Raw genomic sequence first — 10,000 nt, 5'->3', positions numbered from 1 at the left:
GACGTCATGAGTTAAACCAGGAAGTCAAATGTAATGTTGTTCTGACCCTGAACTCTGTCCACACACTTCACTGACCTGACCCTGACCTTAACCCGACCCTTCTCAGACCCCAGTGTTCTCGCTGGGCTGAGGTTGGAAGATGGCGGTCGAATCGCCGTAAGCGGCGCTCGCAAAAAGTACTTAAAAAATTGCGCTCGCAAAAAATACTACGGTGTTCGCCAATATGATCAGACTCCGCCTCTCAGGAGAGGCGTGACGCGGCATATGTTCCGGCACTTTTACAAAATAAAGCGGCGCTTTTAACACTGTGCATCGTTCTCTTCATTTACGCCGCTCCGATCATATTGTCTTTTCATAATATCTTGTGTTTACCGTGCTAGCTCCGTGGTGCTTTTCGCGCACCTGCGGCGCGAGCACGGTTATCTTAATACCTGGCGGCATCTTTTCAGCATGGCGGGGGCCCCGCCTCAGCATGGCGGGGCGGGGGCCCGCCACAGCATGGGGGCCCGCCTTGCCCAAAACCCCTCAGTGAGGACACTGGACCCTCTGGGACTTCACATTGTTCTCTTCTTGTGGAGTTTCAGTTTGAGTAGCAAATGCAACGTGATCACATTCTCCAGACAAGTCACAACAACATCCAAGAGCTCAGGGGTCGAGCTTAGACCTGGTTTAGTCCTGGTTTAGTCCTAGTTTAGTCCTGGTTTAGACCTGGTTTAGACCTGGTTTAGTCCTGGTTTGGTCCTGGTTCAGGCCTGGCTTAGTCCTGGCTTAGTCCTGGCTTAGTCCTAGTTTAGTCCTGGTTTAGATCTGGTTTAGACCTGGTTTAGTCCTGGTTTGGTCCTGGTTCAGGCCTGGCTTAGTCCTGGCTTAGTCCTGGCTTAGTCCTGGTTTAGACCTGGTTTAGTCCTGGTTTAGACCTGGTTTAGACCTGGTTTAGGCCTGGTTTAGACCTGGTTTAGACCTGGTTTAGGCCTGGTTTAGACCTGGTTTAGGCCTGGTTTAGTCCTGGCTTAGTCCTGGCTTAGTCCTGGTTTAGCCCTGGTTTAGGCCTGAGGAACATTTACAGAAATTGTACTTTAAATATATTGAGACATTTCCGGACACTTTAGTTCTTACTCGAGTACATCGATGTACGATCATTGTGATTATTCAGGTACTTTAATAATCATAAACTAATAATTGTGACCATTTTAGAAACAAATGAAGTATGTTTAATTCCACGTACGGTTAATAAATGCTAAGTACTTCTTTATTTATTTAGTTGAGTCACATTTAGATCATGTTGTATCTTCAGTGAAACTGTGACTAGAGTCAACCTCAAACTCAAGCTTCACATCATTTTGTTCTTTTGTTTCTTGTTTTCGCTCCGATTTTCTGAAATCTAGACTCAACACGTTTTAAATCATCGACTGTCGTAAGAATTTAACAGAACGGAAATATTTTCGGGGAACGTGTCTAGTTTCCCTCCCTTTCTCACCCATTCTCTCTCTCCCCCTCTCCCCCTCCCCCTCTCTCTCTCTCCCCCTCTCTCTCTCTCCCCCTCTCCCTCTCTCCCTCTCTCCCTCTCTCCCTCTCCCCCTCTCCCCCTCTCCCCCTCCCCCTCTCTCCCCCTCTCCCTCTCCCCCTCTCCCCCTCCCTCTCTCCCTCTCCCCCTCTCCCCCTCTCCCCCTCTCTCTCTCTCCCCCTCTCCCTCTCTCCCTCTCCCCCTCTCTCTCTCTCCCCCTCTCCCTCTCTCCCTCTCCCCCTCTCTCTCTCTCCCCCTCTCCCTCTCTCCCTCTCCCCCTCTCCCCCTCCCCCTCTCTCTCTCTCCCCCTCTCCCTCTCTCCCTCTCTCCCTCTCTCCCTCTCCCCCTCTCCCCCTCCCCCTCTCTCTCTCTCCCCCTCTCCCTCTCTCCCTCTCTCTCTCTCCCCCTCTCCCTCTCTCCCTCTCCCCCTCCCCCCCTCTCTCTCTCCCCCTCTCCCTCTCTCCCCCTCCCCCTCTCTCTCTCTCTCCCCCTCTCCCTCTCTCCATCTCCCTCTCTCCCCCTCCCCCTCTCTCTCTCTCTCTCTCTCTCTCTCTCCCTCTCCCTCTCCCCCTTCCCTTCTCTCCAGCTGTGAGTTTTGTTTTGTTTTGGAAGAAGGAATTTTCTGGAGATTTCCCGGAAGTCGCTGGAAATTCAATCCCCAAAAGTCTCTCCCTCCCTCACTTTCCTCTTCTCGCTCTCAAATATAGTTCAAGGTTGTTTTGGGGTTTCTTTTCTGTTGATGCTTCAGACCTGGTTTAGTCCTGGTTTAGACCTGGTTTAGACCTGGTTTGGACCTGGTTTAGACCTGGACCTGGTTTAGGTCTAAATACCTGCTTCAGACTTTGAAACTTGTTCCGTTACAAAACACAAAATACTGGAAATGGACTTTACCACCTTCTCTGAACTACGTTACCCATGGTGCACCAGTTGCCCCGCCCCGAGTCTGAGTCTGTTGTTCATTCTGTTCTGAAACAGCAGCTTCATGTCGTACTATTCTTTTACTATTGTTACGGCCAAAATCATTGCAATGAATGATAATATCACTATAATTAATTTTGTTTAGTTTTACTTGTTAACCTGTTCACGCCCATATCACCACTTTTATTTTTGTTGTCAATCACAGCAAGTTATACATCATTTTAAATATTATTTTCTCAACAAAACGAATACGTCATTGATTTATATTGAATAATTCGCCCCAAGAAGTAATTACCAATAGTTTGTCATAAAGTCTCAACTTTTCATAAACATTTCTTCCCTGTTTTGTGAATTATGACGGTCAGTCCTTCAGTAAGTGGAATCCTTCTGTCCGGAATAATCCACCAAAAACAATATCCACTTGTATTTTTCCTGAAGTGATCAGATTTTGTCAAGTAAACAAAGTTTTCTTCTGTGAAAATATTCACATGAACGCTCGTCCATAACAAAGGACCTGTTGGAGTTAGAAGATGGTGTTTGGAATCAATCTTTTCCTCCTGTTTTTTTACAGCCTCCGGGGGAAAAATGCGCCGCTTCCGACGCACGCGGTCTTCTTGTTTACATCCACATAGCGCGTGCTTAAGATGAAGTAGAACACTTTGATTGACATATTATTCTAGCCAATGAGCCAAGCTTTCGAGCGGTGGGTGGGACTTAAGGCTGCCTCACACAGAATCCTCTGTATTCACGTGCGTAAAGACAGTCAAGAGACAGTTTTTTTGGCAGGAGGCGACTAGACTTTACGCATCACGTTTTCTGATTTTAGTAGCCTTTTGGACGCGCATTTTGTTAGATATATGTATTATTATACCAATTAAAAAAAAATATTATAATTTTTTTCTTTTTTTTCATATTTTTTCATATTTACACATTTTCACATACATTGTTTTTAGCAGTTATAATTGGTATTAGTGGCCTACTAAACATCAAAATGTATGTTTTATGATCATAGAGGAGCTCAAATTGTAATAAAACAGTTTGGCACAGTTGGCACATATTTGGATCACTTGTTCCGAATATACTTTTTTATATAAAAAGGTCAAAGCACCAAAATGCCTGTTCCTAGAGATCTGAAACTTGACACAGTTGTTGTCATGACAACAGCATGTGCAGTGAACAGCATAAGCACACACTGAAGTATGTCATGCTCAGGACCATTACAAATTGACAATATTCAGGCAAAAAAAAAAAAAGGATGTTTTGTTTGTTTGTGCTTCTGTAGTGTAAGTTCTGAAGCCTTGACAGTGTGACATCTGCACATCTGCAGAAACTAGAAGGGCTAAGCTTTCCCATGATGCATCACACATGTGGAACGGAAGATCCTCTTTTAAGAAGCAATAATGGCATTTGGGTCCAACCATTGTGCACAGGGCGAAATAGGTGGATAGTAACAGGTTAAATAATACAATAAAATAAATAGATGTTTTCTGATGCTAATGGCTATAGGAAAATGCTAATGGCTATAGGAAAATGCACGGGCTCCAGACTCCTGCAGATCTTGTTTTGCTGAGTTGCAAAGTGATTGATAGCATCAACATGGAACACGGCATCTATTCATTTATGTCTATGTTGTCAGCGTTAGCCTGTTTTTGATTTGTGTCAGTATTATCCTGTAGTTGATTTGTGTTAGCTGTTAGCATTGTTAGCCTGTTTTTGTTGTTGTCGCTTTTAATGGCGGCTGGCAACCGACTGAAAAGGTGCATTTACCACCACCTACTGTAGATATACGTCTTCAAAGCATGTGTTTTACGCTATACAGTGAACCCTCGTTTATCGCGGGGTTACGCTCCAAAACGAACTTACGATAGGTGAAATCCGCATAAAATCCATAAAACATTGAAGCTCACGCGCGCTCTCACCGGCCTCGCAAACTTCAATTTGGCAAGCGGTTTTACGTACGTGTACATATTAATCCATAGCGTTATTGACACACAGGTAGAGAAGACGCGGAGAGACTGTTTAGCCAATCAGATTGTAGAACACAATGCATGATGCAAATCCGCGAAGCAGCAAGACCGTGAAAAGTGAACCGCGTTATAGCGGTTATACCTTAAAAAAAACAAGAGAGAAAGATTTGTGTCAGCGTTGTTAGCCTGTTGTTGATTTGTGTCAGCGTTGTTAGCCTGTTGTTGCTTTGTGTCAGCGTCGTTAGCCTGTTGTTGATTTGTGCGAGCGTTGTTAGCCTGTTGTTGCTTTGTGTCAGCGTTGTTAGCCTGTTGTTGATTTGTGTCTGCGTTGTTAGCCTGTTGTTGATTTGTGTCAGCGTTGTTAGCCTGTTGTTGATTTGTGTCAGCGTTGTTAGCCTGTTGTTGATTTGTGTCAGCGTTTTTAGCCTGTTGCTTTGTGTCAGCGTTGTTAGCCTGTTTCTTTGTGTCAGCGTTGTTAGCCTGTTGTTGATTTGTGTCAGCTTTGTTAGCCTGTTGTGATTTGTGTCTGCGTTGTTAGCCTGTTGTTGATTTGTGTCAGCGTTGTTAGCCTGTAGTTGATTTGTGTCAGCGATGTTAGCCTGTTGTTGATTTGTGTCAGCGTTGTTAGCCTGTTGTTGATTTGTGTAAGCGATGTTAGCCTGTTGTTGATTTGTGTCAGCGTTGTTAGCCTGTTGTTGATTTGTGTCAGCGTTGTTAGCCTGTTGTTGATTTGTGTCAGCGTTGTTAGCCGGTTGTTGATTTGTGTCAGCGTTGTTAGCATGCATCTTTCTGCATTCGTTTCCTCGGGAGCTGATCCGCGCTTTGGGCACGAGGCGGCTTGAATAATGGAGGAGCTGGGGCCATTAGAGCATCAGCGTAAAAGGAGAGTGGTCATGTGACGCGCCCAATGGTTTTTTGTCACATCGCATTTAAAAGGCCAGACGAGAAGTGTGGGCTCTTAAAGGGGCTCTTAAAGGGGCGCTGCCGCCGTCTGTGTTGCAGGAAATCAATACCAGAAACACCATCAGATTCAGACCGTTTTTATCACATACATACCTACATACATACATTGATGATGATGATGATGATATGATGATAAATAATTACAAAAGAATAAGAAAAAAATGATGATAATAATAATAAATAAATATAGCCGCAAGCGGCAATGATCGGCACGCCGCCGCCGCCACGCCGCAAGAGGAAGGGGCGCTAACGCGCCCCAATGGTCCTTTTATTACGCCTACTGCTGAATCTGTGACGCTGTCACATCTTCTCCCCTTTGTTTTACCATCAAAAAGCAATTTTATTTTGAATTCTTGGCAAAATGTGCGGCTTTGCCGCACAGACACCGTGACTCTTAGAATAAAAATGTGTATAACTTTTACCCCTGAAGATGAGTCTCACCAAATTTCAGGTTAATAGGGCTAACGCCCTGGGAGGAGTTTGTGAAAGTCTAAAGTGTAAACATGTTCTGGCAATTTCCCCATTGGAATAACATGGGAGGTTTCGGTCATTGTTGGCAAAGCCGTAACAATTATGACATTGGTCTCATTGACTTTTTTGATGGGGAGGCCAAAATTGAGTTGTGTGTCAAATTTCATATATAATTTCGCAAAACTAAACATTTAACCTCCATATAAAATCTGTAGGGGGCGCTGTGGCGCCAAATTAATTTATTTCACTTCAACTAGGTTTAGGGCAAAGAGTTTAACAACTGATTCTAATTTGACGCAATTCGGACTTTATTTGCGCAAACGGCAGAAATTTTAACACCTCATGGTGTGGGTCCCTGGTCACTGACGGGTACTTTCGATAATTTTGAGTGGGCTCCGCCCACTTTGTGTTTTTGGCCCTCTATACAGTAATAATGTTAAATTTTTGCATTACATGCTTATATGCACGGAACATGCAAGAGATGGGGAACGTATTCGTGAGCTACTTAGCGCAAATGAGTGCTTTATATTCGCGGTCGTCATCCCAATGTAAATTGCTCGTTTAGTGCGCACTTTTGCACGGGCTTTGCCCGTTTACAACGGTAATGTTCCATTTTCCTACAACTAATTAGTCTGCACGGGGCGTGCATGAGTGGAGGAGTGCGTTAGTGAGTGTTTGGAAGTGGGCGAGCGCTTCGCGCTCGATTTCGTGCGCACTTTCGCAGCCGTGCTTTGCACGGCCTTACGAGACTAATAGGCCTCTCGCCAGCTTGTGGCGCTTACTAAAGAATAAGAAAAAAATACTGAAAAAATGATAATGATAATAATAAAATCACATGCATTTATTATTATTAGTTGTTGTTTTTGTTGTTGTTAATAATAATTAAAAAAACAATTTAATAAAATAATAATAATTATAATGATAATAAATATAAGAAAATAACAATTAAATAATAATCAAACAATAATAACAATTGAAAAATCTTGATGCATTTTTTTTTTAAAGAATAAGAATTAAATTAATAAATAATGATTTTGTAATTGTAATTTTTCTGTCTGAATTACTAAACTAATCCATTAGGGCAGAGCAATTTCAATATTATTTTTTTTAGCTATTTAAACAATACCATAACCATAATGCATTAATGGTTTGTCATGGTAAGTGCAATGCTATTCTCTGGAACATTCTCGACAAAACGATCTATTTGCCCCTTACGCGAGCAGAGTGAGGGTTACGCCACACACAAAAAACAACCGTGAACCACTGCAATAAACGCTAATTGGATCATGATGAGCCGACCGCATTATTGTTTGTGTCTCGGGGAAACGCCCCCCCGAGCTGGTAAACGCTGGTCAACGTGGGCGAGAGCTCTAACTGGTTTCGCCTGGGCTCCCGGTGCGTCTCTAAGCCCCGTCCCGATCGTCACGTTTTGTAAAATGAGCCCGTTGTTTGTCCATTAGCCGGCGCGCTAAAAGCCTTGCGCCGCCCTGAGTGGCTTTGCCCATTTCCCCCGCGCTCCGGCCCATTCTGCGCCTTAATATTTCATCCGTCACATTAATAATTTATTGATGGGGGAACTCAAAATGGACGTCTTTAAGCGGTGGAGGAGGAGCAGCGAGACGGCCCCGCCCTCACTCCACTGTGTATTTGTCTGCGATAGTAGTTGTTTGTGCTCGTTTTCACGTTTCACACCTGGAAAAGGAACTAGTTACATTTGTATCGAGTCATTTCCCTTTTCAAGTAAACAAATTCATTCTTTTAGAATTCTGACTCATCTCGGTTGTATTTTGATTGTGGAGCGTGTTCTCTGGACTTAACAGACATTTTTACAATAAACAAAATTAACTCAAAATGTAAAGAAAAGAATAAACAATATTTGGTTTTCATCGTTCTTCGTCTTTGTTTGTGAATGTTTTCTATCTCAAAGTCACTTTATTTCAAACTGTATTTGGTGGAACATGTACCGTATTTTCCGGAGTATAAGTCGCACCAGCCAAGTCGCTCCGGAGAATAAGTATATAAGTATATAAGTATAAATATAAGTATAAGTCACACCCCGGCCCAAACTATCACTTATATTCCGGAAAATACGGTATTTAAAAAGTCCCAATGTACAATAGGAATAATCGTTTAACTGTCAAACACTAAAATAATGATTAACGCTGGGGCCAACGCTGGGGCCAAACGCCGTGCGGCCAACGCTGTGGGGCTAATGCTGTGGGGCCAAACGCTGTAGGGCCAAACGCTGTGGGGCCAACGCTGTGCGGCCAACACTGTGGGGCTAATGCTGTGGGGCCAAACGCTGTGGGGCCAAACGCTGTGGGGCCAAACGCTGTGCGGCCAACACTGTGGGGCTAACGCTGTGGGGCCAACACTGTGGGGCCAACGCTGTGGGGCCAACGCTGTGGGGCCAACGCTGTGGGGCCAACGCTGTGGGGCTAACGCTGGGGGGCTAACGCTGGGGGGCTAAGAAGTTTTCGTTTCATGTGTTTAGTATTTACAGATTTATGAACCATAAACGTGACCTTTGACCCTGATACAGAGCGTTCTGCTGAGGATTCTGACCTTTGACCCTGACCTCAGTTTAATCATGATTCTTTGTCTCTCTCGGGTCAGGGTGGAGCGCTCGACGGACCAGGTGATCAAACCGGTCAACGTGGAGGCTCTGTCCAAGTGGGTGGGGAAGATCCCGGCCGACGTGGTCCGGGACATGTCGGCCATCGCCCCCATGCTGTCCAGGCTGGGCTACGACCCACACGCCAACCCACCCAACTACGGACGCCCCGACGCCAAAGTGCTGGACAACACCAGGAGGGTGAGGAACCCGGACCGCCGGGGGGACTGGGCCGGGGGGACTGGGCCTCTAAGTTAACGCTAACTCTGGGGCTCTAACTCTGGGGCTCTAACTCTGGGGCTCTAACTCTGGGGCTCTAACTCTGGGGCTCTAACTCTCGGGCTCTAACTCTGGGGCTCTAACTCTGGGGCTCTAACTCTGGGGCTCTAACTCTGGGGCGCTAACTCTGGGGCGCTAACTCCGGGGCTCTAACTCTGGGGCTCTAACTCTGGGGCGCTAACTCTGGGGCGCTAACTCCGGGGCTCTAACTCTGGGGCGCTAACTCTGGGGCGCTAACGAAGTGTGTGGTTGACTCTTCCGCACAGTTTCCCTTCTAACACGTCTAAACTGCTCAGAGGATGAAAGTCGTCTCCTTTGCTCGTTCTGTTTGGCTGCTAAAAAGCTCTAAAGCGCTAAAGCTCTAAAACTCTAGTTTTTACACCAACAGTCAACGTTTTGTCTTTCGCTGACGTCAGTGTTTTGTCTGAATGTTTTGTCTGTTTTATTAAACCTTTTTGAGCCGACGCAGGGACAACTTGTCTTGTCTATGAAGTTCAATTTTATCTTTGTGGCGACGCGTATCATGTCTTAATGTTCTCCAGCTGTGGAGGCGGAGTCATGTGAGGAGGCGGAGTCATGTGAGCGCAAAAACAACTGTATTCAGAATGTGAACTTTTATCTCACGTTTTATATCAGCGGTGGTAAATAATATGTGGCGTTAGTCATGTTGTCGCCAAAACAGCCCTGGTTTTTAATTGTTTTTTATGTTTGGAGGCCCACGCTAACTTTGCGGCTAATGCTAACTAGAGCCTTTAGATTGAAGGCGCTCTGTTTGGAACACTGACCTCATTTTGCGCTTATTAACGGACAGAGAATGTGAAAAGTGTGAGTTTAGAGGTTTTATGGGGACATAGAGTTATAAACACAAGAACAAACAGAAGAGTGGTTTCCCTGGGGTCAGAGGTCAGAGTTTAGTCCTTAACCGGACCGACTCACTGGTCCGGTTCTGGAAAGTCCTTAAGAGGATTAAACAGACAGAAACCAGCCGGTCTCTGAAGTGGCCCAAGTCCCGGACCAGTGGTTCTGTGGCTCTGGTCCCGGATCAAGGACTCCAACAACACAGATGTGAAGAGGCTCTCCTTCGCTCTCTCCCTCCCTCTCCTTCTCTCTCTCCCTCCTTCTCTCTCTCTCTCTCTCTCTCCCTCTCTCTCTCTTTTACATCTGAACAAACATTTCTAACTAACATGACTTTTCCATCAGACGCTTCCATTCTGTCTTCACCTCCTCTCACACTCCCATCTCTCTTCTTCCCCTTCTTTTCCATCATCTTTTCTTTCTCCTCTC

General features: G+C 45.2%; 1 protein-coding gene across 1 annotated transcript in view; it reads left to right on the top strand.

Moving 5' to 3' along the window:
• Window positions 1–8,695, top strand: part of tpst1 (tyrosylprotein sulfotransferase 1) — a 39,827-nt gene extending 31,132 nt beyond the window's left edge. Inside the window, exon 3 of the mRNA XM_072457100.1 lies at window positions 8,440–8,695. Within this exon, the coding sequence (XP_072313201.1) occupies window positions 8,440–8,695 (256 nt within the window). The remainder of the gene's footprint in view (window positions 1–8,439) is intronic.
• Window positions 8,696–10,000: the final 1,305 nt, after the last annotated feature.

Source organism: Eucyclogobius newberryi, unplaced genomic scaffold, assembly GCF_026437365.1.
Source record: "Eucyclogobius newberryi isolate DKJ021-1_F unplaced genomic scaffold, fEucNew1.0.hap1 SCAF_10, whole genome shotgun sequence".
Taxonomy (NCBI): Eukaryota; Metazoa; Chordata; class Actinopteri; order Gobiiformes; family Gobiidae; genus Eucyclogobius; species Eucyclogobius newberryi.
This window is presented reverse-complemented; position numbering and strand designations above follow the sequence as displayed.